The sequence below is a fragment of the Rhinatrema bivittatum genome, chromosome 17, assembly GCF_901001135.1.
Source record: "Rhinatrema bivittatum chromosome 17, aRhiBiv1.1, whole genome shotgun sequence".
In the NCBI taxonomy this organism is placed as follows: Eukaryota; Metazoa; Chordata; class Amphibia; order Gymnophiona; family Rhinatrematidae; genus Rhinatrema; species Rhinatrema bivittatum.
The window spans coordinates 51,595,909-51,622,968 of NC_042631.1; the positions used below are offsets into that span (position 1 = coordinate 51,595,909).

A 27,060-nucleotide genomic window follows, 5' to 3' on the forward strand; every position below is an offset into this window, starting at 1 on the left:
GATTTTGACTTTATAGCCTCTATTACTGAGAAAAGAATTGAACTATCTGAATGTCGTTCCTGTTATTCCAATGTCTGATAGTCGATTTAGGAGGATGGAGTGGTTCACCGTGTCGAACGCCGCCGAGATGTCGAGAAGTACTAACAGGAAGGAGTGTCCTTTGTCTCGGCCCATGATGAGGTGGTCCGTGAGGGAGATGAGGAGGATTTCGGTGCTTAGTGATTTGCGGAAGCCGTATTGATTTGGGTAGAGGATTTTATGGTCTTCAAGGTATTCTGAAAGTTGAGTATTGACTAATTTTTCCATAACCTTGGGAACAAAGGCAGATTGGAAATAGGACGGAAATTGTTGGGTTCTTTGGGATCTAGGTTCGGTTTCTTACGAAGGGGTTTGAGGGTGGCGAGTTTTAGAACGTCCAGGAAGATTCCTTGCGATAGAGAGCAGTTTATAATATCAGCCAGAGGCTTGGAGATAGTGTCTGGCAGTGATAGGAGTAGTTTAGTCGGGATTTGGTCAGATGGATGGGTAGAGGGTTTCATTCTCTTTAGTAAGGATTCAATCTCCAGGGAGGATGGAGGTTCGAAGGAGTCAAGTATGGCTCCTGTATCTGAAAATGAGGAGAAGGAGATAGGAGATGAGGTAGTGCTGGGGGGTAGGAGCATTAAGAGGTTGGAGATTTTGCACTGAAAGAAGGTTGCAAGTTCATTGGCCTTAGATTGTGCTTCGTCGTCCAGGATATTAATGATTCTAATGCATCATTAATATCCTTTGAAGATACCTCCCTCCGAAACATGCGCTGCTGAGCGCCTGTCGGCTTTCCCCTTTGTTCTAGTTTAAAAGCTGCTCTCTCTCCTTTTTAAAGGTTAGTGCCAGCAGTCTGGTTCCACCCTGGTTAAGGTGGAGCCCATCCCTTCGAAAGAGACTCCCTCTTCCCCAAAAGGTTCCCCAGTTCCTTTGCAAAAGCATATTGTTTTACTGTGGGAAGGTGAAAGAGTTGTTTCCTATTTGGGTAGTGATCATCATCCCCATCTTCCAACCTTCCCAGTCATTTTTTTTTTTTATAGACAGACCGGCGTCCCCTCATTGTGGCGTCTTATTATTGGTGAAGGCATGGCTCGCCCCCGCGCGCGATTGCTGCCGGCCACGAAAGGAAGGAGACCATCCTTGAGAGCGTGCTGGCGGTTGCCGCGGTGCAAATGAGGAGGAACCTCTCCCGGAGCGATACCGGCGCTGTCCGCGAAAACGACCATGAAAAGATCCCGAGGAACAAAATGATTTCGGCTTGCCTTCCGGCAATTTGAAGACCTTGTTCTCTCATAGGGACTTAATTAGCTGCTCCAACTCATCCCCAAATAACAACTTACCCCGAAAGGGGAAGGAACCAAGTTGCGCTTTGGAGGATGAGTCCGCCGCCCAATGGCGTAGCCAGAGGAGTCGGCGCGTGGAGACTGCTGATGCTATGGAGCGGGCTGAAGTACGGAGAAGATCATATAGGGCGTCCGCCGCAGAGGCCACCGCAGATTCCATTCGGTTCGCCTGCTCTGTTTCCCCTGGAGGCAAATCTTGAGACGTTAACATTTGCTGCACCCAGCGGAGGGTACCCCTTTGTACCATGCAACTACAAACCGCCGCTCGCACCCCTAGGGCTGACACTTCAAAGATTCGCTTCAGCAACACTTCCAATTTTCTATCTTGGGGATCCTTAAGGGCCGTGCCACCTGTAACTGGGATTGTGGTATGTTTAGCGATGGCCGTGACCGCCGAATCCACCTTAGGCACCTTAAGCAATTTCAAAGCCTCAAGAGGAAGCGGGTACAGCTTATCCATAGCCCAGCCAACTCTCAAGGTAGCCTCCGGAGCATCCCATTCTCGGGACACGATCTGGGAAAGTTTGTTATGATAAGGAAACGCATGGGACGGAGCGCGGAGCCCCGTCAACTCCAAGTCGCCTGGTAAAGAATTTGAATCAATCTGTGGGACTGGGATCCCCAGTTCTTGAAGAACATGCGAAATCAAGGGGTCCAACTCCTCCTTATGGAACAATCTGAGTACGAGCGGATCATCGCCCTCTACGAGATCCGTGCTCCCCATGTCTGCCCCTGAATCAGGAGTAGTTGGATCTTGAGGGGCAGGATCCACCGGATTATGCTGCGGTGGCTTAGGAGCTGGGGAAGGAGCAGAATTTCCTAAACCTAGTCCCTCAGGACTTTTAGAAATTTTCCCCCGCTTATTTGGAGCTGAAGCCCCCTGCTCCCAATCTGCTTCTGCCTCCAGGTAAGCTTTGTGCAGCAAAAGCACAAATTGAGACGAGAAGGGGTGTGGCCTCTTCCGAGTATCCCCCTTAGTATGCCCAGATGAATCGCGGCCCCTGGGAGGACTTAACTCCGGCGGGGAGAGGGGATCATCATCCTCATCCTCCTCTGACAGCTCCGTTTCACGACCGGGTCGATTTAAAATGGCCGCCGCGCGATCCAAAATGGCCGCCGCCTCCGCACTCGGGAACACTCCCGTGATGCCACCCGAGGAGATCAGCTGCGAATGGAGTGACTTCTCGGTCGGGGCTGCTCTCTGCGAAGGCCCCTCATCCCCGGGAATGCACCGGGAACAGAGGCCTTCGCGCGAGAGCCGGAGCCCCGACTCCCCACACGCGCCACACACGAGTCCCCTGGGCATTGCCCTGAAGCGAAATGAGCGCGAAACAGGGACGGGTGGCAGGCCATCCCCTCCGGAGACCCAGAGAGTACAGTAGGCAGGGAATTAGTAAAAACACCTCGTTTTTGGTTTGTTTTTTTTAAATCAACAGCGCTTTCCGCGGCAGCTAGCAATGCAGCACTTCTTTTTTTTTTTTTTTTACAAACTTTGAAAACGCTTGGAGCCTAAAGAAAGGAGAAAACTCCTTCTGCCAACTTTCTCCGAGGGATGGGCTTCTCTGGAGGCGGAGGGGGAAAGTGACCGGCCCACCGATGAATACTCCCCCTCCTCTCACTGGGCTGGGCAAAATGTACTCCGGGGAAAGGCTTCAGGGCAGAGCCCTGCCTTGCCTGCTATGGCTCCTCACTTCAGCTTTTCTCGAATTCTAGTCACAGTTGCCTCTTAGATAACTTAAATCAAACCTGAAATAGTGGAGCACCTCACTCCTCTCAATAAATTTTCTGTGTTTTTTTTTTTTCAGTAGATCAGGACCGCAGGTTATGCTCTCTCATCTGCTGGAGTCAGAGATATACTGAAGGATCGCAGGGGGGCGCACCAGGGTATATAGGTGGTGCCTTTTCAGTTTCTCTCTGACTCCATCTGCTGGACGGGAGGCATAACCCAGCAGTCTGGACTGATCCTGGTACGTACAGGGAACGGGGGTTTCGGAGACTCAGTAGGTCGTCTTGGTTCCGATGGTCCAGGCTGGGTCAGAATGGCACAGATGAGTGTATCCAGGCGGTCGAGCAACGGTGTGAAGATTGATGGCTCCGATGTCGGTATGGGGGTCGGCATCGATGGTTGAAGGCTTCGGAGGGCATCGAGGACCGCCTGTTGGACAAGTATGTCCAGCTCCTTCCTGGAAGCTGGTGTAGGTAAGAGCTGCAGGGGGAGGCAGGCTAGGCGCTACTGGCACCGCCACAGGAATCTGTGGGGGCTCAGTACCCGGCACCGATATCAGTGGGGATCGCCTCGGTGTCTCGGGTGGAGAGGAAGTTGGAGGCTCCTCTACCCATGTCCTCTTCGCAATCAGCTTGATAGCCATCGAAGCCGATGCGGTGTCGGTGCCGGCACCGGGTGTGGAATCGTGTTGGTGCTGGTGTTTCCCTCAAGGCTCGGTCCGGTCTTTCTCCGGCACCGAGGAAGATGATGCTGATGCCCTGGATGTTGTCGGTGATAAATGGTCACCGCTGCCTTGCTGCTTCCGGTGAGATTTGTTGATGGATTTTGCCAATGTTCCTACCGGTGACGACTAGGTGGACATCGATGGAGTTAGCTTTCTTTTGAAAAGGGACTCCATCTTGTCCAGGCAGGCATGCCTGCCCTTCGGAGTCATTTGAGCACAGCTTGGGCATCGACAAATGTCGTGTGATGAGCCGAGGCACAACACTCAGACATCATGCGGGTCAGAATTGACATGGTACGCGGATACTCCGGGCATTTTCTAAAGCCCGTCGCCATGATGGAAAAAAGGGGCAGCGAAAACGGTCGGTGGCCTGAGGGAACAGAGGACAGGGTAGCAGGAACTGACCGAAGATGGTGGAAATTACTCACCGAGCGATGTAGAAAACGATGTTGCGATGGGAGACCCCTATGAGGGAACTTTTTGTGAAGATAACTTCAAGTCTTTCGGTGAGGAAAAGTAGTGAGAAATTCTCACAGAGCTCCTAACCACGAGGCAAACTGCAGTGCGGAAAAAATGAGACTGAAGGGAGACCCCTCTGGCTACAGGGATTATGGCATGCTGGGCATGCGTAGTGTGCCAGTCAAAAGTTCTAGAAACTTTGACAGAAAAGTTTTCCGTAATAGGGTTCAGTCTGCTGACGTCACCCACATGTGAGGACTACCATTCTGCTTGACCTGGGAGAAACTACAGACCAATCAGCCTGACATCAGTGTGGGGCAAAATGGTAGAAACTATAATAAAGAATAAAATTCCTGAACACATAGATAGTCATAGTTTAATAGGACAAAGCCAAACATGGATTTAACCAAGGGAAGTCTTGCCACTTCAATCTGCTGCCTTTTTTGAAGATGTAAATAACATGTGGATAAAGATGAGCCAGTTGATATAGTGTATCTGGATTTCCAGAAAGATTTTTACAAATTAAATATCCATGGAATAAGAGGCAATGTCCTTTTGTGGACTGGAAACTGGTTAAATGATAGAAACAGACAGTAGGGCTAAATGGTAAATTTTTCTAATGGAGAAAGGAGAATAGTGGAGTACCCCAAGAATTGGTCCTGGGACCAATGCTTTTCAACATATTTATAAATGACTTGGAAATGAGAACTAGTGAAGTGATCAGATTTACAGATGACAAAATGATTCTAAGTTGTTAGACTGAGCACGCAAATGGCAGATGACATGTAATGTGGACAGGTACAAAGTGATGCATTAAGGAAAGAGCAATCTAAATTATAGCTACACGATGCCAGGTCCCACATTAGAAGTTACCATCCAGGAAAAAGATCTAGGCGTCATCGTGGATAATATGTTGAAATCCTCAGCTCAGTGTGTGATGGTGGCAACCAAGAAAACAAATAGAATGCTAGGAATTATTAGGAAAGGAATGGAGAATAAAACAGAGAATATAATAATGCCTCTGTATCACACCGTGATGTGACCACATCTTAAGAATTGTTTGCAATTCAGGTCACCGTATCCCAAAAAAGATATAGCAGAATTAGAAAAGGTACAGAGAAGGGCAATCAAACTGATAAACGGGATGGATCGATTCCCCTATGAGGAAAGGCTAAACAGGTTAGGGATCTTCAGCGTGGAGAAGAGACAACTTAGGGGATATAGACAGAAGTATATAAAATAATGAGGGGAATGGAACAGGTATACACAAATTGGTTGTTTACTCTTTCAGAAAGTCCAAGGACTAGGAGACATAAAATGAAGCAACTAAGTAGTACAATTAAAACAAACAGGAGAAAATATTTTTTCACTCAATGCATAAATAAGATCTGGACATCGATGCCAGATGACATGGTGAAACTGTTAGTGTAACTGGGTTTAAAAAAGGTCTGGACAAGTTCCTGAAGGAAAAGTCCATAAACTATTATTAAAATGGATCTGGGGAAATCCACTATTTATCCCTGAGATAAAGAGCATGGAATCTGTCAAGGTTTTGGGATCCTGCCAGGTACTTGTGACCTGGATTGGCCATTATTAGAAACAGGATACTGGGCTTGATGGACCTTTGGTCTGACCCAGTGTAGCAAATCTTATGTTCTTATGTAAAACATTAAGGCAGGCCAAGACAGAATTTGAAAAAAAGCTTGTTAAGGAAGCAAAAACTCAAAAAAATGTCAGGTACATTTGAAGCAGAAAGCCTACAAGGGAGTCAGTTGGACCACTAGATCAGAGTGTAAAAGGGGCACTTAGGAAAGACAAGGCCATAGTGGAGAGATTAGATGAATTATTTGCTTCAGTCTTTACTGAGGAAGATATAAGAGGCAAAAACTAATAATAAACCATTTTAAGAACATTCGAAGCAAGAAGCCTGTGAGGGAGTAAGTTGGACCACTAGGGGGCCCTCAAGGAGGACAAGGCCATAGTAGAAAAACAAAATGAATTTTTTGCTTCAATCATTTCTGTTGGGAGTATATGTACACTGGAAAAGTTCTTCAATGGTGATGATTCAGAGGAATAGAAGCAAATCATATGGAAAATGGAATATATAATAGATCAAACTAAAACTAAAGATAATAATGAATCTGACCCTATTAGTCTGCCCCAGGGTGTTCCCCAAGGCTCCTCCCTCTCTTCTACCCTCTTCAATATATACATGCTTCCTCTCACCACCCTGCTCACCAACCTGCACATCAAGCATTTCATTTATGCTGACGATGTGCAAATCATTTTCCCATTTTCTGACTCCCTCCAAACTGCCCTACATAACTGGGAATCCTGCCTTTCCTCCATCACCCAACTTCTTAATGACATGCACCTAGCTTTAAATCCCAACAAAACTGAACTTTTAATCATATCTAACAAGCAACCTCTTCCAGACATTCCACTTACACACTCATCCTCCTCTTTTCCCACACAGGTTCGCAATTTAGGTGTACTTATAGATAATCACCTGACTTTTAAATCATTCATTAACTATATCATTAAGGAATGTTATTATAAGCTTCAAACGATGAAAAAACTCAGACCTCTTCTCCATTTCATGGATTTCCACACTGTACTTCAGTCTATTATTCTTTCCAAAATAGACTATTGTAACGCACTTCTCCTTGGCATCCCCGCTTCACACACCAAACCTTTACAACTTTTACAAAATGCTGCCGCTCGTATACTATCAAACTCCAAAAAGAAGGACCATATCACTCCCATACTCATCTCTCTCCACTGGCTCCCTATACACTCCCGAATTCTTTATAAGGCACTATACATCATCCACAAAAGTCTGCTAAACTCCAACCTCAATTGGATCAACCCCCCACTTATCCCTCGCACCTCCAACAGACCCACCCGCACAGCTCTACAAGGAACGCTACGTTCCCAATCCATTAAAGCTTTCAAACTCTCCTCCACCATAAGCAGAGCCTTCTCTCTAGCCAGTCCCACTATTTGGAACTCCTTGCCTCATGACATCCGCATGGAGACATATACACCCACTTTCAAAAAAAAACTAAAGACCTGGCTCTTCCAGCAAGCCTACCCTACGTCACCCCCCATCACATAAACTTCTTCTGAAATGGATAACCCCAATCCACAATTGTGAACTCGGCCTGAATATGGATTACGATATGCCTCTGATTTTGGTACTTTGAACTGTTATAATTTTTATGTTTATAGTTATTTATATATATATATATATATATATATATATATATATATACATATATATAGGTTATAGTATGTAAATCAATACCCCCTCCAGTGTATTGCTTCCCTGGTTTTGTTAAGGGCTATGCCCTAAAGTTAACTGTATTTATCTGTTCTTTGTAAGGGCTTCGCCCAAAAAGTTCATGTTTACTGTGAACCGATGCGATGTGCGAACGGACATCGGTATATAAGAGACATTAAATAAATAAATAAATAAATAAATAAATAAAGAGTAAAAATCACTAGGACTAGATGGTATTCATGCCGAAGTTCTGCAAGAACTCAAATATGAAATTTCCTAAAGTCATGGGATAGAAGGAAATGTTCTCTTGTGGACTGATAACTGGTTAAAAGATAGGAAAGAGAGTAGGACTAAATAGTTTTGCAATGGAGAGAGGTAAATAGTAGGGATGTGAATCGTTTTTCTGACGACTGAAAATATCAGACGATATTTTCAAACTCGTCAAATATTGGAGGGTCCCCGAAAGCAATAGGAAAACCCCACAAAATTTTCATGTGGTTTTCTTATCGTTTGAGGGTGGGGGGCGGGAAGAAAGGGAACACTGAAAAACAACCCCCAAACCCACCCCGAGCCTTTAAATCGAATTATTTTGAATCCCCCACCCTCCCGACCCCCAAAACATTTTTAAAGTACCTGGTGGTCCAGCGGGTGTCCCGGGAGTGATCTTCCACTCTCGGGCCTTCGGCTGCCACTAATCAAAATGGCGCCGATGGCACTTTGCCCTTACCATGGCCCGCGCCATTTTTTAAGATGGTGCCGTCCATCCATTGCTCCTACCATGTGACAGGGGCTGGCCAATGGCACGGATAGCCCCTTCACTTAACCTCGCCACCTTCCAACTCACAGTTCCTCCCATAGCCCCCTATTCCCCCCCCCCACCCCTTCAACCCCTTAACTATTCTAACCTTCACCTGGAATTCATTCAAGTAACTTGCCCCACAATTCTTTATTTTGGACATTCTGTACATATTGTAAATTTGTTTCTTATCATTTGTAAATACTGTTAATTTATTTTCATAACATCTTATTTTGTTAAAAAATTTATTAAACCTCTTTGTTGTAACCACTCCTCTTCGGTTACATGACTCTGCTATGCTAGCCCTTTCTCCCCAGTTTAGTTCCCTTATGTTAATTGTAACTTCTTTTTTCCAAAGTTATTGGTTACCCTCGTTTATTGTAAACCGATGTGATATTCCAATGAATGTCGGCGTAGAAAAGTTTTAAATAAATAAATAAATGGTAAGGGCAAAGGGCCATCAGCGCCATTTTGTTTACTGGCAGCCGACGGCCCGAGAGTGGGATATTGCTCCCGGGACCCCCACTGGACCACCAGGTACTTTAAAAATGTTTTGGGAGAGGTGGGTCAGGAGGGTGGGGGATTCGAAATAATTAAATTTAAAGGTTTGGGGTGGGTTGTTTTTTTTTCAGCACGAGACAGCCGATAAAAAACGCTAAGAACCGCAGGAACGAAGATTTCCCGCGGTTTTTCCCCAAATCCGATACCAGAAACAAGTCCGGTACCGATTCACATCCCTAGTAAATAGTGGAATGACCCAGAGATCTGTATTGTGACCAGTGCTATTTAAGATATTCATAAAGGGAGCAATAAGTAAGAGGACAAAAAAAGGAAAGAGGAAATACTTTTCTAAAGTAGTAGCTTAAAAGGTAAGGAAAAAAGATTAGCACTGAAACTATAAAATCACGGAAAGTGAAGATACCGTGACTTTTATTTAATGTTTTAAAATTTGTATATCTCTTTATCCAAAGTTCTAGGTGGTTGACAAGAAAATAAAACATACAAGTAATACAACAATGCTAACAAAAATTCAAAATTACATTTCTTTATAGTGGGTCACCAAAAGCCTCCTTAAACAACAGTGTCTTTAAGCGCTTCCTGAAAGTTTTACAGCACGTCTCCTTGTCAGGAAATCTGTTGCATAATATGGGATCCGCAACTGCCAGTACTCTTTGTCTGGTACTGGCAAGTCTAAATGCCTTGCAACTTGGAATTTCAAGTAAACAATGCCCGGTGAACCATATACTTCTTGACGGAAGGTAGATTTTTAAAAGAGAGCAGATACAAATTTATGCTTCTGAACTCAGCTTTATGAATCATTGATAGTACTTTGAACTGCACTTTAATATAACTTGCCTTATATTACACACGACGTAATTTTGTATATAATGCTTACCATGTAAACACTCACGTTTCTGCTTATTTGCTTTGTTCTCCAGTTAGAAATTGTTTAACCTATCCTTTTTCTCTAACAACCAAGTTCCACATTCCCTGTTATAATGTAATTTCTTGCTTCCATTGTTAACTGGTTTTTTCCCCCTAGTTCATTGTAAACCGGTACGATAAGACCTGGTCTTGAGCATCGGTATATTAAAAGAATTTAAATAAAATAAAATAAATAAATAAATACTTTAAACTGGACCCTCCATTCAACTAGTAGCCAATGTAGCAAGTATAAAATTGGAGTGATGTGTAAGATTTGGCTGGTCCTGCAACCGGCCTCACTCACGGAGATGCCACCATGCTCCCACTCCTCCTGGGGCCTCCTTAGGCATGCATGCACAATGTGCACCCATTCTTAAAGGCCCTACCTGCTATTTATTTATTTTGTACTTTTCACCCCTTCAAAGTGGATGATATTCAGGTACTGTAGGTATTTCCCTATCCCCAGAGGGCTTACAATCTAATTTGTACCTTAGACGTTAGAGAGCAAAGTGTCTTGCCCAAGGTCAAAAGGAGAGCAGTGGGATTTTAACCCTGGTTTCCCTGGTTTGTAGCCCGCTGGACTAACCACTAGGCTACCCCTCTACTCTCCCCGAGGTGGGAAAGCTCCACAGCGCTTTCGATTGACATTGTCGAGCCCTGCCTACTTAAAGCCCTGTCGGACTGTCAACAATTGCCTCAGTAACAGGTCTTCCTGTTTTGCAGGGCATGTTGCTAGTTGTCTGTTTACTTTTGCCTTGTCTTGTTCTTTACCTGCCTTGCCTCGTTGCCACCTTGCTTTGCTTTCTCCACGCTGCCTGTGTCTTGGTCCCTTGTCTTGTCCGTCTGTCTCCGCCTGATTTCTGGTTTTGACCTCTGCTATAGATACTGACTACTCTTCTGAACTGCTGCCTGCCCTGACCCCAGCTTGGACCTAGACTTGCCTTTATGCTACCTGCCCAAACCTTGGCCTGGCCTGGATACTGTCTGCTCGCTGCCTGCCCAGAACTTGGCTTGGACCAGATGCCCTTGCTCATGACTTAGGCAAAAGTCCCATAAGGAGCAATTTGACAAAGCCCTCTTGGGCCATGGAACCCATGGACTCACCTGCAGGGAACATGGCTAGTGTAGGTGAAGCTCCAGCTCCAGTCCTAGTAAAGGGTGAGACCACAGCTGTCGGCAAAGACCTAGTGGATTATTCTCATAGGCTGCATCAACCATGATGTAGCCCAAGGGCTCACATCCGTGATAGTTTGCTGAGGCCATGAGCTCAGTGGATTTGTCCCTGACTCAGGCTATCTCTGTGTTTGCTCTTCTGGTCCAGGACCAGCAGCAGCAAGACCAGCTCAACAATATTACAGACATTCTCCAAGGCCTGAATGGAATCCATGCAGGTCCACACAACTGCACTGGCATCTGGGACCCATGACGCACCTTCCACAACTGCTGTTATGAAGGGGATTCTAAAGCCTGCTGAGGTTTCATCAATCCGTGCAGAATACACTTTGAACTATCGGATGGCCAGCTTTCCCTCAGACTGAACTAAGGTGACCTTTAAGCTGTATCACCTATTTGGGAATGGAACAAACCCCTAGTGGAGAATTTGGACAGCTTCCTCTGACAATTTTGACATGTATTCGATGAGCCTGTTGGGCCTCATCCATGGCTGTGGAGTTACTCTGTATCAGACAAGGCACTCACGTCGTCGGTGACAATGCTATACAATTTCGCATGCTGGCCTAGGAATTCCATTGTGGCGGATAGTCTCTCTGCCATCTTCTGGCAGGACCTGCTCGAGCACATCAAAGATGAGCTTGTAGGCTGGGACCTGCCATCTGCCTTAGAAGACCTCATCGCCCTGGTTATATGAGTGGACCTTCACTTTCAAGAGTAAGCCCGAGAGAGAAATGCCTCTCATCACTTTAGGCTGGCGCCCTGGTTTCAGCAACCTCTGGTCCCTCCCGCAGATGTATCATCATCCTCCCCCTCAGAACCACCCATGCAACTTGGCAGATCCCAGCTCACCAGAGAAGAAAAGCAGAGGTGTCGGTGGCTCAGGGGCACTTCGCTAGCCACTTCCAGGCTTAGGCCAGCCCTCATCCTCTCCTCAGATGCTTGTGCTAACTTGTCTCATCTTCCACAGTGCAGAGGTAACACACCGGACCTTTTTGGTCTCAGATGCTAGTGACAACTTTATAGACAAGACCTTGGTTCGCTAGTACGATCTTCTCACAGCAACTCTGGATAAGTCAGTTACCATATCGTCAGTTTATGGCAAACCTCTTCCTGGTCAGCTGTCCATGGTCACCTTACCAATCACACGTCAAACAGGGTTCCTGCAAAAGGAAAGTATCTCCTTCTATGTTTATCTAAGGCAGTGAATCCCATCATCCTTGGCTTTCCTTGACTGATACTCCATAATCTGTGCATAGATTGGTAGGCTCTGCAGATTGCTTGCTGGGGACCCGCCTACCAGCAACAAAATCTCTCTCGGGTCGTTCCATGATGTTAGCAAATAGCTCATTTAAAACAAATTGGAGAAAATTCTTTTTCACTCAACGCACAATTAAGCTCTGGAATTTGTTACCAAAGGATGTGGTACGGACAATTAGCGTAGCTGGGTTTAAAAAAGGTTTAGATAAGTTCTTGGTGGAGAAGTCCATTAACTGCTATTAATCAAGCTGGTTTAGGGATTAGCCACTGCTAATACTGGCATCAGTAGCATGGGATCTACTTAGTAATTAGGTACTTGCCAGGTACTTGTGACTTGGATTGGCCACTGTTGGAAACAGGATGCTGGGCTTGATGGACCCTCAGTCTGACCTAGTATGGCAACTTCTTATGTTCTAAAGTGACTTACCTGGAGGAGCTGAGGCAAACAGAGAAAACCTCTAAGGATACAGTAGAGTGGTTCCATCCTGTGCTGCCTCATTACGAAAGAGGGCATCATCCTTTGCTAAATCCAGACACATTTGTCCGGTCAATAAGGAGCTATCTGTAGTTTGACAAATCAGATAGCCATTAGTGCCTTCATTAGCAAGGCATACCAGAAATGAAGACGCTAATGGCCACCTGTGGCTTTTGAAGTGATTTGTATCATCCCCTGAAACAGTTTAATGAGAAACATGGTCCTTTTCAGGTTAAAACAATGGATGAAACAGCTTCACGTAAATTTGGTTTTATAGTGTAACTCATAAAAACTTAGAGAAATAGTTATTAGACTTGTGTACAGAAACAATATATCATTTAATACAATGGTCCACACAAACAAAAAGCTACATTTTGCACTATTACTCATACCATGGTGGCGCACACCTGCTCAGGTTGCAAGCTCTCTCACCTTCTCAGTGCTCCGGTATTTGTCCCATTTCCGCAGCATTTTCAGCCACTTGTCCACACGCTCAATCTCCTGCAGCTTGAGCTGGAAAACAGAGAAATAGATGCCCCAAGTCAAGGGAGCTGTGGCTTTCAAAAGAAAAATATTCTATATTAGACTGTACTTGGAATACCAGGTCCACATCTCCCCATATCCATGTTTGGTGGAAACATTATAAAAGATCTGAATAGCTCTGGCTCTGAACTAGTGTCCATGGAGATCAGTCTGTGTGTTCTATGTACAATATAGTGGAATTCAGGATGTCACAGAGTCCTTGTGTGACTGCAGTATCATAGTCATATGGCTGTAATTAATGGGGTTACCTGACCATCACGAGGCTGAGAAAGTTTCAACCCAATGTATACAGGGATTTTCTTTAAGGGAAATCAGGGCTGCAAATCCAAGAATGCAGACACAAAAGCAGGAGTCAGGTGGTAGCTCCTAGCCCCAGAAATGGTCCTGTAACATTGCAGGAACTTAGATATAGTATACATAATATCATTAGGGTATAGATACCAGTATCTGATCATTGAATACTAAATGTTTCTGAATTGGGGCCAGCCCTCACTACCATGCAGTACCCCTGGGTTTGAATCAATATACAGTTAAACTGTGGAACTTGTTGCCAGAGGATGTGGTGAAAGAAGTTAGCATAGCTGGGTTAGAATTATTCCTGGAGGAATGTCCTTAAACTATTGCTTATCCTTGGTTATGAGTAAGAAGGATTGGATCTACTCTTTAGGATCTTGTTGGGTACATTGGCCATTGTCACAGACCTTTGGTCTGACCAAGTATGGCATTTCTTATGTTCTTAATTCAAAGCCTAGCTTTTACGTTTTGGGCTGGCTAGGGATGCTGTGGTAGCAATGCTCCTAGTCCCTGGGAGAGGGAGTCTCAGCATGGTGTAATGGTGACACCAAGTGGCTACACTCAGGATGAATGCATATCAGATTCTGGAGGGAGACATGGTCTATGGTTATTAGATAATAACTTTTGATATGATGGCTGGGAGGGGTTATAATGAGGATGATTTTCAAAGGAATTTGCTCAGTAAATATGTATTTATGTGGATAGATTGCTTCAAGTGAAATTTGTGCCCTCTCAGAATTGCATAAAGTACCTGAGAGTTTTCACAGCACACATACTTTACACAAAATACTTACTCCCCAATGAAGGGTAAAGATGTCAGATGCTAACTTGCCTGAGCATCTCTTGGAGCAGAAGACCAATACAGTCATGCTCAGAGAATTTGCAAACACTCAAGAAAGATTAAGATAAGAAATGCCATGCTGGGTAAGACCAATGGTTCATTGAGCCAAGCAGCCTGTCTCAATCAGGGAAAATCCCAATATGAAAGTCTGTTTCATATTGCTCTCCCCAAGAATTTAGAAATGGAAAAAGGAAAGTCTGTCTGGCTAATAATTATTTATGGATCTGTCCTCCGGAAACTTATCCAAACCTTTTTTCAGCTTAGTTATACTACTGGCACAAGTTCCTATAGCTTTAAAAAATAAACAAACCCAATTCCAGACAAACCAGAAAACTACAGCCCTGTATCCCATTTCTACGGAAAGTAGCATAACAAACAGTACAAAGCCAACTAAATGACTGTTGATGGAACGTGGCTGGACCTTTACCAATCTGGTTTTAGAAATGGACATATAACAGAGATTTCTCAGCATATTTGACACCATAGATAACATCTACCTGAGGCCTGAATAAGTGACAAGGCCCGTAACCTAATTCAATTCCTTTCTATCTGACAGGCAACAATATGTAAATTTTGCTGATAAGATATCAGCACCCAGGACCTTGGAATACAGAGTCTCCCAGGGCTCTATACTATCGCCAGTCCTTTTCAACATTTCCTTAAAACTTCTTGCACAGATAATCAGAACCTTTAATGTAAATGCAAACATTATGCGGGAGACTTCCAGCTAGTACTTCCTGTGTACCCAGACCTATAAGCAATTATTCAAGTGTAACCCAGACCACTTTTTGGGTTACTAATAGGTCTTGTAACAGTCTAGTGCAGTTAGAGAAATAATTGTTGGGATTACTTACCTGGTAATCTCCTTTTCCTTAGTGTATGCAGATGGACTCAAAACAAATGGGTATAGTGTGCTCGTGCTAGCAGTTGGAGACGGATCTGACGTCAGCACGGGTACATATACCCCCACAGGAAGTGAAGCAATTCAGTAATCTTCCTTGCAAAAGCTGTTATAGCCATATGTGTACTGACCGATCGATTAATCAACAGGCTTACCCTGACCAATTGATGGTAGCTGGAATCCGCCAGTGTTCTCAACTGGAAGGCGTCGACACCCGGCAGGGTGGAAGCCCTATCATAAGCATAACATGGCTTACCTTGAGTCAGCGAATCCCCATGTATATCGGCAGCCGGGCGGGATGCTGAGTCCATCTGCACACACTAAGGAAAAGGAGATTACCAGGTAAGAAATCCCAACATTTCCCAGCGTGTAGCAGATGGACTCAAAACAAATGGGATGTACAAAAGCTACTCTCGGACTGGGCGGGAGGCTGCCCGAGGACCGTGTAGGATCGCCCTCGCAAATGCTGTGTCCTCCCTGGCTTGAACGTTCAGACAGTAGAACCTGGAGAAGGTATGGAGGGAGGACCACGTCGCCGCTTTACATATCTCTGCAGGCAACAGCAGCTTAGCTTCTGCCCAAGAGGCCGATTGTGCTCTGGTAGAATGAGCCTTGACCTGTAGAAGTGGTGGTTTTCCTGCCTCTACGTAGGCTGCCTTGATAACTTCCTTAATCCAGCGGGCAATGGTCAGCCGTGAGGCCGTTTCCCCTTCCTTCTTCCCGCTGTGCAGGACGAACAGGTGGTCCGTCTTTCGTACTGCTTCTGACATTTCCAGGTATCTGGACAGCAGTCTGCCGATGTCGAGATGACGTAGTATTCGACCTTCTTCCGATTTCTTCAAACCTTCCGTGGTAGGCAAGGATATGGTTTGGTTGAGGTGAAAGTGGGAGACCACTTTAGGTAAAAAGGAAGGAACTGTACGAAGATGGATAGCCTCTGGAGTGATTCTAAGAAATGGATCACGACAGGATAGTGCTTGTAGCTCTGAGATGCGGCGTGCTGAACACACAGCCAGCAAGAACACCATCTTCAAGGTTAACAAACGGAGAGACAGGCCTCGAAGGGGCCTGAAGGCTGATCCCGCTAGAAATTCCAATACTAGGTTAAGGTTCCACAAGGGCACTGGCCACTTCAGTGGCGGGCGAATGTGTTTAACTCCTTTCAGGAAGCGTGAAACGTCTGGGTGCTGGGCAATGGATTTGCCGTCACGTCTGGGACCGTAGCAAGACAGCGCTGCTACCTGTACCTTGATGGAGCTGAGGGAGAGACCCTTCTGAAGTCCATCTTGTAGGAAGTCCAAAATGATAGGAATCTGTGCGGTATGTGAATTGGTGCTGTGAGAATCGCACCAGGCTTCAAAAATTCTCCAGATCCTGATATATGTTAGTGATGTGGAGAACTTGCGTGCTCGGAGGAGTGTATCTATCACCGGCTCTGAGTATCCTCTTTTCTTCAGTCTAGCCCTCTCAATGGCCAGACCGTAAGAGAAAATTGAGCTGGATCCTCGTGGAGAATGGGGCCTTGCCTTAGCAGGTCCCGGTATGGAGGCATAGGTAGAGGATTCCCTGCCAGTAGTCTTCTCATGTCTGCGTACCAAGGTCTTCTTGGCCAGTCCGGGGCCACTAGAAGAACTAGAACTCTGTGTCGCTGAATCCGGTGAACAAAGGCGCCCAACAGGAGCCATGGAAGAAATGCGTATAGCAGGATCCCCTGAGGCCACGGCTGTACCAGGGCATCGATCCCCTGAGCTTGAGGATCCCGCCTGCGGCTGAAATATCTGGGAACTTGAGCATTGGTCCTGTCTGCTAATAGGTCCATGGCTGGCGTCCCCCAGTGATCCACAATTAACTGAAAGGCTGTGGGTGACAGCTGCCATTCTCCCGGGTTTAGGCGTTCTCTGCTGAGGAAGTCTGCCGCAGTGTTGTCCTTCCCGGCGATGTGTACGGCGGAGATGTCCTGAAGATTGGCTTCTGCCCAAATCATCAGGGGCATTATTTCTAGGGACACTTGTTGTCTTCTGGTTCCGCCCTGTTGATTGATGTATGCCATTGTGGTGGCATTGTCTGACATCACTCTGACCGCTATGTTGTGAAGTCTGTGGGTAAACTGCAGGCACGCTAGCCTGACTGCCCATGCCTCCAGTCGGTTGATATTCCACCTTGACTCTTCTCTGGTCCACCGCCCTTGAGCGGTGAGCTCCTCGCAGTGCGCTCCCCATCCGTTCAGGCTGGCATCTACTTCACTTTCGATGCATATCCAGCATGGCTCTCTGCTTCAACAGCATGGGAGAAGAAAAATAACCAATAAGGGCTGTATAACATAGTCTGGGTAAAACAATAAGCATGGGTATAGCTTGCTTATTGCGGCGGCTACTACCCCTAACTAATCAAGCTAGATATTTCACTTGGATGCAGCTCCATCACTGCTCTCTACATTAAAGGTGGGGGTGGAAGGGAAATAGAACCAAGAGCTAAGAGAAACAGATAAGTATGAGAGAAAAAAATGTGTGAAGCTTGCTGGGCAGACTGGATGGGCCATTTGGTCTTCTTCTGCCGTCATTTCTATGTTTCTATGTTTCTATATATGTTTCATCTGTGGTGAGCAGAATCCAGGTTGGGGAGGACATTCGTAACCCCCGGCTCAAGTGGCCGGGCTGTAACCATCAGCGTAGTTGCTTCCGCACTCTGGCTGGTAGAGGCAGGTGTGTGGTGTAGTCCTGTGATCGTGGACTCCATCGAGATAGAAGGGCGCGTTGCAATGGTCTCATATGCCCATGGCACCACCTCCAGGGTGGATGCCATGAGGCCGAGGACTTGGAGATAATCTCGAGCTGTGGGCCGGCTGGCGCTCAGCAAGACCTGCAGATGAGTCCGGAGTTTTGACTTTCTCTTGGAGGTCAGGCTGACCTTGTCTTCTTGGGTGTCGAATTGGACCCCTAGGTATTCCAGCAACTGGGATGGCTGTAGGGAACTTTTCTTTATATTGACTACCCATCCTAGGCTTTCCAGAAGAGCTATAACTCTGTTGGTTGCCCGGTGACTCTCTTCCAGTGACTTTGCCCTGATCAGCCAATCGTCCAGGTAGGGATGGACGAGGATTCCTTCCTTCCTGAGTGCTGCTGCCACTACAACTGTTACCTTGGTAAAGATCCGCGGCGCAGTGGCTAACCCGAAGGGGAAGGCCCGGAACTGGAAGTGCTGATTCAGGACTTTGAAGCGTAAATAGCGCTGATGATCCCGATGAATTGGGATATGCAGGTAGTCTTCTGACAGATCTAGGGAGGTGAGAAACTCCCCTGGCTGCACTGAATTCTTGACAGACCGTAGAGTTTCCATGCGAAAGCTGGGGACCCGTAGGTGTCGGTTGACTGACTTGAGGTCCAGGACGGGCCTGAAGGTGCCCTCCTTCTTGGGTACTATGAAATAAATGGAATAATGCCCAGAAGGTACCTCTTCCGCAGGTACTGGGATTATGGCTTTTAGGGCCAGGAGCCTCTTTAAGGTCACTTCTAGTACCACTGCCTTGAGTGGCGAACAAGGAGATTCCACAAACTTGTTCGGCGGAAGCCGAAAGAAATCCAGGTAATATCTTTCCCGGATGATGGCGAGGACCCACTGGTCCGAAGTGATCTCGACCCACCTGCGGTAGAAGAGGGTTAGCCTGCCCCCTATGGCTGCTACCCTCGGATGGGTCGGCTGATTGTCATTGTGGGTTACGGCCGGGGCCAGAACCCGGGCCGGTTCTCTTCTTGGTGTGCTTAGCCCGAAAGGCCTGATTCCTGGCCTGAGAACGAGGTGCTTGATAGCGAGACCTGTAAGGGTTGAAGCGCTGCGAGTTTCTACCTCTGGAAGGTCTAGAAACAGAACGCTGGTTCCTCCTTGACCTGTCTTCTGGTAGACGGGGTAACGGAGAAGCACCCCATTTAGTAGCCCAATTCTCAAGGTCGCTGCCAAACAGTAGGGAACCCTTAAAGGGCATTCTTGTGAGTCGAGTCTTGGAGGACGAGTCGGCCGCCCAATTGCGTAGCCAAAGCTGTCTTCTGGCTGCCACTGAGGAGGACACTCCCTTGGCTGCCGTACGGACGAGGTCGGAGGCTGCGTCTGTGAGAAATGCGAGAGCCGATTCCATTTCTTCTCCCGGGGTGTTATTTCTTGCCTGTGATAAACAGGAGCGCGTCACCACGGTGCAGCAAGTCGCGATTCGTAGGGACATGGCTGCTACCTCAAAGGCTTGTTTCAGAATGGTGTCCATGCGTCGGTCATGCGCATCCTTGAGAGCCGCTCCCCCCTCCACTGGAATGGTGGTGCATTTCACAATTGCGTTAATTATGGCGTCTACCCTGGGGCACGCCAGCAGTTCCTTGGCTGTCGGATCTAGAGGGTACATGCCAGACAAGGCCCGACCCCCTTTGAATGAGGCCTCCGGTGCCTTCCATTCCAGCTCGATTAGCTGCTGTGCTGCTTGTAGGAAGGGAATGTGGTGAGCCGTTTGGCGCAGGCCCTCTAGCAGAGGGTTCTGTACAGGGACCCCTGGGGGGTCCTGGCCTGGAATGGCCAGCTCCGATAGGCATTGTGAGACCAGGCCCGGCAGATCTTCTCTCCGAAAGAAGCGTCTCATGGTTCGATATGGTTCTATCTCCGAGGGAAGTTCAGTCTCCTCGGGGGACTCCTCACTTACCTGGGAGTAATCCGAATCCCCATGATTGGGGCTGTCGGGTGGTGAATGACTGCGCCTAGGTCTTGAGGGTCCAGGGACCGGATCAACCGGGACGGAAAGACCCATCCGAGGAGCAGACTGCATCTGACAAAGGCATGAATCCCCTTAAATAATTCCACCCAGGAAAGCGAAGCCAGATCTGGCCGCAGGGGTACCAGATCTCTCGGATTCCCTGGCTGCTCGCCGCGGCCTGCTAAGTCCGGAGTGTTCTCTAAGGAACCGCTGGGCTGGGACCGGTCCTGTCCTGGAACCACCATGGCTTCCTCACATTGGGCACATAGGGAGCCTGCTTCCTCGCTCAGTGTGGCTCTAAGATTGCATGCTAAGCAGAGGCTTAGAGCGTTCATGCCTGATTCTGGGGGTGCCAGCTCTGCAGACGCAGAGGCCTTCTTATGCTCCATTTGCCTCAAATGCGGTGTCGTCCTACGATGTGCGCCTAACACAGGCGCGTAACAGCCTGCGCCTATGAACGGGCGTCTTACGAACAGTGCGCCTATGAACGGGCGTCTTATATAAACGTGCGCCTATAAACGGGCGTCTTATATAAACGTGCGCCTATAGCAGGCGTCTTATAAACAGTGCACCTATAAACGGGGCGTCTTATAAATGTGCGCCTATAAAGGGCGTCTTATACTATAATCGGGCGTCTTAGCATATGTGCGCGTATCCTAGTAGCGTGCGCTAACAACTTGCGCCTATCGCAAGCGCTAACAATGTGCGCCTATCGCGGGCGCTCACAACGTGCGCCTATCGCGTGCGCTCACAACGTGCGTTTAGCAAGCAAAAACACTTAATTAGAAAAGAGAAGTAGGCAGGCAAAAAATGGCGACCTCCCAGACGGGTGGCCTTGTAGGCAGGCCCAATTAGTCCACACTTCCTCGGAGACCAAGTAAAGATGTACGCCTTACCTTGTCTTCGGCGCTTCCCGGCTGCGACCCGGGCGGTCTCCAGCTGCAGGGGGGAAAAGGGAAATACCTTCACCGCCGCGCTTAAGGAAGTGCACCCGCTGCCTCTAGGCCGCGCCCGAACCGCTCGGGGGCCAAGTCCACGCCGGGACCAAGGCTGCCTCTAGGCCGCGCCCGAACCGCTCGGGGGCTGGGTCCCTGCCGCGAACCGGCCACCGGACCGAGGCTCCTACCTCCGAGGGACCACGGAAGTCAGCTCGGGAAACTCAACTGGGTGAGTGACCACCTGGTATCACCACAGGAGTGCGGGGCTCGTCTTCAGTAGATTTCTTCTAAGAATTTAGTCGATAGAATTTGGAAAACACGCTCAGCAAGCGTGGGTAGCTCCAAACTGCTTTGGAGATGGAAATTACTGAATTGCTTCACTTCCTGTGGGGGTATATGTACCCGTGCTGACGTCAGATCCGTCTCCAACTGCTAGCACGAGCACACTATACCCATTTGTTTTGAGTCCATCTGCTACACGCTGGGAAATAGGAGATTGTCCATTCATGGACAGGCTTTCCACTGGCGGAGGTATAATGGATACCCCTGGTCCTGAGGTTTTATAGCAGAGCTCTGCAAAAGGCCCTGGGGGCAGTATTATTTGGAAGTCAGAGAGAGAAGTTGTGTTTTCCTGTTGGATTTTGGGCCTGTCTTGATCCTCAGAAACCCTACAATACCCCTCCAGGATAAACCAAAGGGGCTCTGCTGCTGTATTCTCCCCACGAGGTGCAGAATGGCTGCTCTGGGACTGGTTTTGGGGATTTTGAACTTTTACATAGAAGAGCCCTGCTGGAAGCCTGGGCCTTTCTGAAGCCAGGGATTGGGGAACCTTGAGCTGAAGACACCCAGTGTTTAGAGAAGTTCTGCCCAACAAAGTGGTAAACCGTTGCAGAGGATTTCCTAATTATCTGAGTTGGGGAAAGACGATTTTGTTTCCACCATCTAGGAGGAAGTGTTTTCTGCCCCTCTTCCTGCCCATCAAGGTAACTGGCAAATCCTGCAGTCTGCTGATGATTCCTATCACAGGGGTGCCTTCAGAAGATTAATCAACTAACTATAAGTAAAGATCCATATTCAAGGGAGGACACCCATCTGGCATCTACCAAAACCCTGAGGGATAGAGACATTAACTCCTTGCCAAGACAGATTTTTGTGCCATCGGGAGGGGTTTCCCGGCCATACAAAGGGGCCTGGCCCAGAGGAACCACTGCACATTCTAATCCAGAAGTGTGGATGGATTCCTGGTATAATACAAGCTAATGCACAGACAGAGGAGAAAAGATCTGTAACTCAGAAAGAAACTGCACAGACTGTGGTGTGTGATTTACTATTTTTAGTTGTGCCATTCAATGAAACTGTATCAGTAAAGCATTATTTTGGAAACTGCCTACATAGCCCGAGTGTGGTTTGTTTGGCACACAACTCACAGCTCACTAGTCACCCCATACTGGGACTGGAGAGGACTCCTTTCCACCCCAAATACAGAAAACAAAATAAAGGAGCACAAATTAGACAAAAACTGAAATGGAAACTCCAAGAAGCCAGACTCTGTGTATTAACAATGGAAAAACAGAACCACCATTCCTCATAAATCAAATAAAATCAAGAAACATAAAGCATCAGTTATAATAGTAAAACCATAATAAAAGAATATTTTAAAACTACTGATAAATAGAATTTCTATTAATTAAAATCATATACATTTTTTTACAATTTCCCAAACACCAATAAAATATTTGAAAACAGCACATATATCAAATAACACCCAATAATTAAAACTAATAAGGATTTTAAAAAGCCCCTGCTGTCCCCTTCTGTGGGAGCTCTTGATTTCCAGGCACCCTGATATTGTCGAGGTTATTTATTTTATTTATTTATTTAAATTCTTTTACTATACCGATACTCAAGACGAGGTCTTATCGTACCGGTTTACAATAGAACAGGGGGAAACCAATTAACAACTATATAGAAGGTCAAATTACATTAAACAGGGAGCGAAAACATGGGAGCTGGAAGACAGGAAAGATTTTAAACGATAACAACTGGAGAGTGATAAAATAGTCAATGAAAAACAATAGAGTAGCGAGATATAAACAGATTGACTGAGCTCGGCTGTAGATTTATTTGGTAGATGCCAGATGGGTGTCCTCCCTTGAATAGGCGATTATTAACATAATATATCTTGTGGAAGGAGGAAACATGGAGAGGTAAGCAGGGGGTGGTGGTGGCAGGGCAGGGATTAAGACGGGGAGGGGGGGAGGAGTTAGGGAAGAGGTCGGAGGGTGAGAGTCAATGTTGGTTGATAAAGGTTCCTTCAACGGTAAGCTTGTGTGAACAGCCAGGTTTTCAGTTTCTTTCTGAAGGAGAGATGGCATTGTTCCTGGCGTATATTTGGGGGAAGCGAATTCCCCCAGAATTGGTGTGATGTTATCCTCTCTCTCTCACATAGAGAGAGGATAACATCACACCAATTCTAAAAATCCTACATTGGCTACCCATCCAATATAGAATACTATTCAAGGCTCTCACCATCATCCACAAATCCGTATACAATCCACACTCCAACTCGCCTTCCCTCTCGAACTACATACTTCCGCAAGGCCGATCAGATCCGCATACAAAGGTTCTCTCAAGGCCCCCCCTAACAAATCCTCGGTCCACAACTCCATTCATAAGCGAGCACTTTCGACTGCGGGTCCGCTCCATTGGAATTCGCTTCCCCCAGATATACGCCAGGAACAATGCCATCTCTCCTTCAGAAAGAAACTGAAAACCTGGCTGTTCACACAAGCTGGGAAATAGGAGATTGTCCATTCATGTGACATGTGTGAGAATCACTGTCACATACATACACATTCATGCTCTTATATCCACCATAACCTCTCGGTCTCACAGACACTGACACACTCTCAGGCTCTAAGACACTCTCTCCCCCTTCACACACCCCCCCCCCACACACACAAACTCTTACTCCCCTGGATTTTCTCATTCACACTCATGCTCTCACTCTCACTGGCTCCCTCACATACACACAAACACACACACCCAGGCAAGCTCCCAGTCATTCTCACACACACACTGACCCCCAGGCAGGCTCCCATTCATTTTCACACCACTCCCTCCCCATCCCCCAGGCATGCACACATTCATTCTCACACACACAGACCCCCAGGCAGGCACCCATGCATTCACACACATATACCCCCAGGCAGAGTCCCATTCATACACATGCACACACTAAAGGCAGACCCCCCTCTCTTTCTTTTGCCAGCAACCTCGGAACCTCTCTCATTCCTCTGCTGCCACTATCACTGCTGTCGCGTGGTTATTGGGGAGGTGCCGATTGCTGCTACTGGCACTGAAGCCCATTCTGCTGCCTCCTCTGTGCAGGCCCCGTGGGCTTCCACTTCCTCCATGCTGATCTCGTACATTGTGAGATCCGCATAGAGAAAGTGCTATTCTTGCACATTCCCAAAGATTACATGTGCCAATCACTAAAAAGTATTTTTTTTTTTTAACCTTTGCTGTCTGATCTTAGTTTTCTAATCAGTTGGTCACAGGCTTTTTTTTCCACCTTCCCTTTCTTATTTTTTTGCCAATTCCTTTTATATTGTCTTTTTTTCTATTTCTTTTCTCTCCATCTTCTTCCCTCAAACACACAGTCAGGTTCTCATTCTCACATGCTTTCTCTCTCTCTCTCTCTCTCACACACACACACACACACACAGGCTCTCACTGTCACATGCTCTCTCTTATACATTCATTCATACACACAGTCTCTCCTGGCACATGCTGTCTGAGTCTCACACACACAGGCTCTCTCTCATTCCCACATGCTGTCTTGCTCAAGCACAGGCTCTCACTGTCACATGCTGTCTCTCTCACACACACACAGAGGCTCTTACATGCTGTCTCTGCAAACATTCAGGTCCTCACTCCCACACACAGTCTCTCAACTCACTCTCACACACAATCTCTCAACTCATCTCATACACACACACATACACACTCTCCAGGCCCTCCTCTTCACGGGTCGCTACCGGGCCTCTTCCTCTTCTCGGGCCGCTGCGACTTGGGATTCGCGGCGGCTGCTCCTTTTCTGCACTCGCTGATGCTCCTCCTCCTTCCTGCCCACGTGGCTCCGACAACGTTTTCTTCTGGGGTCGCGCGGGCAGGAAGGAGGAGGAGGAGCACCTGCAGGCTTGAACGTGACCTTTTTCTTTGGGCCGTGGTGACGTAAGCTCCACCACAGCCCTGCCGATCCTCCTGCGTGCTATGTGTCGCTGCTCAGCCACTAGTGGATGAGGTTCACCGGCGGCCGCATGAACCTCCCTGCGTCCAGGGGCATTGGCTCCCCTCGGGATACCTCTGCTCGTGGCGCCCCCTAATACTCGGCGCCCTAGGCCCAGGCCTAGTGCTTACACCGGCCCTGTCTCCATCTAGTCAGATTTTCAGGATATCCACAATGATTATGTATGAGATAAATCTGCATGCAATGGAGGCAGTACATGCAAATTATTGCAATGTATAAATCTGCAAACTTATCGTATTAAAAACTTTTAGCATGGACTTCCGGGATGACGTCACTGAGATTGGCAGGATAGAAAGCTAGCTCCGGGCCTTCTCTCTCGTTAGTGGCCGCCATCCCTCCGTTTAAAATTTGTCATTTGCTCCCCTCTTGACAGAAGGATGTGGAGTGAGGTTAGGGCTCTCGATTCGCCATAAAATCAGGCAAAAATGAGCTTCAGAAGGCCGGTAAGGAGCCACCGTATGGCGCACCTCCCTCGCTGCATTCGCGCCTGATCCGACCACCCCCCAGCTCAATCGTCCGCCATCCGAGCTCCTCGATTATCCTCACCTGTTTTTTTTGGAATGGAGGGGAAAGTAGATACTCGGGGCTCCCAAATCGCTGCGGTGAAAATGAGCGTTCCAGGGCCCGTAATGCGCCAAAGATCGGCGCGGTCCTCACAGCTTCATCAGCCTGGTGTGGCCAAGATGGCGGCCGCGGCTGCTGGCAAACACACAGCTCCGGTGGCAGACCTTGCTAAAAATCTCTACCAGGGTTGTAGAGGCCTTAGATGCAAGGCTCCTCAAAATCCAATCTTCAATGGATGATATTAAAACCGCAGTAGAGGGGCAGGCAAAAAGGCTGGACGAGGCGGAACACAGACTGTCTGCCCAAGAGGACCGACTGATTACTGTGGAAAGGCAAGTACAAGTCTTATCTACCCATAACTCATCATTGCTGGACCGCCTAGGCAATCAAGAGAATTGGAACTGACGTAATAATATTAAAATAATAGGCCTCCCGGAATCGATACCAGGGCAAGAACTGTATGATCTTATTGAAACTTGGCTGCCGAGTCAATTGGGTCTGACTTTAACTTCTGGATGCCTGCGCTGTGAAAGGGTACATCGGATGGGACCGCCCATGGAGGACGCAAGCAAACCGCGACCTGTGATGGCCAGAATTTTAAACTGGTCACACAAAATTTAAAATTCAACTTATGCGTGCCTTCCGGCAACACCCTGGCGTGTACTACCAAGGAAAGCGGCTCCTGTTTCATGATTTCATAAGAACATAAGAACATAAGAAAATGCCATACTGGGTCAGACCAAGGGTCCATCAAGCCCAGCATCCTGTTTCCAACAGTGGCCAATCCAGGCCATAAGAACCTGGCAAGTACCCAAAAACTAAGTCTATTCCATGTAACCATTGCTAATGGCAGTGGCTATTCTCTAAGTGAACCTAATAGCAGGTAATGGACTTCTCCTCCAAGAACTTATCCAATCCTTTTTTAAACACAGCTATACTACCTGCACGAACCACATTCTCTGGCAACAAATTTCCCCTCCATTCCCCTCTGCGGCAGTGGCAGCACAACGCAAAGCACTGTCTCCCGCATGTACTGAGCTACATAAGCGGGGGATACAGTTTGTGCTCCTTTTTCCTGCTAAACTGCGAGTTCAGCACAATGGCAATGTCCTCTTCTTTTGTAACAAGGAAGAAGCTCACTCCTTCATCTCTGCGCTGGAACCTAGACCACTTCCTTGATGAACATGGGCTGGCCGGCACTGAAACCATCGGAGCTCCTGTGTTCACTCCATTTTGGCTGCTAGTACACTGGT

At 47.3% G+C, this 27,060-nt stretch overlaps 1 protein-coding gene across 2 annotated transcripts in view; it reads right to left on the reverse strand.

The window, feature by feature from the left end:
• Positions 1–27,060, reverse strand: part of LOC115079276 (USP6 N-terminal-like protein) — a 459,663-nt gene that overhangs the window by 205,964 nt on the left and 226,639 nt on the right. Inside the window, exon 5 of one of the 2 annotated variants that reach the window (XM_029582658.1) lies at positions 13,118–13,198. In XM_029582658.1, coding sequence (XP_029438518.1) covers positions 13,118–13,198 — 81 coding nt within the window. Of the gene's footprint in view, positions 1–13,117; positions 13,199–27,060 lie in introns of those variants that run through there. The other variant, XM_029582659.1, reaches the window with a different exon arrangement.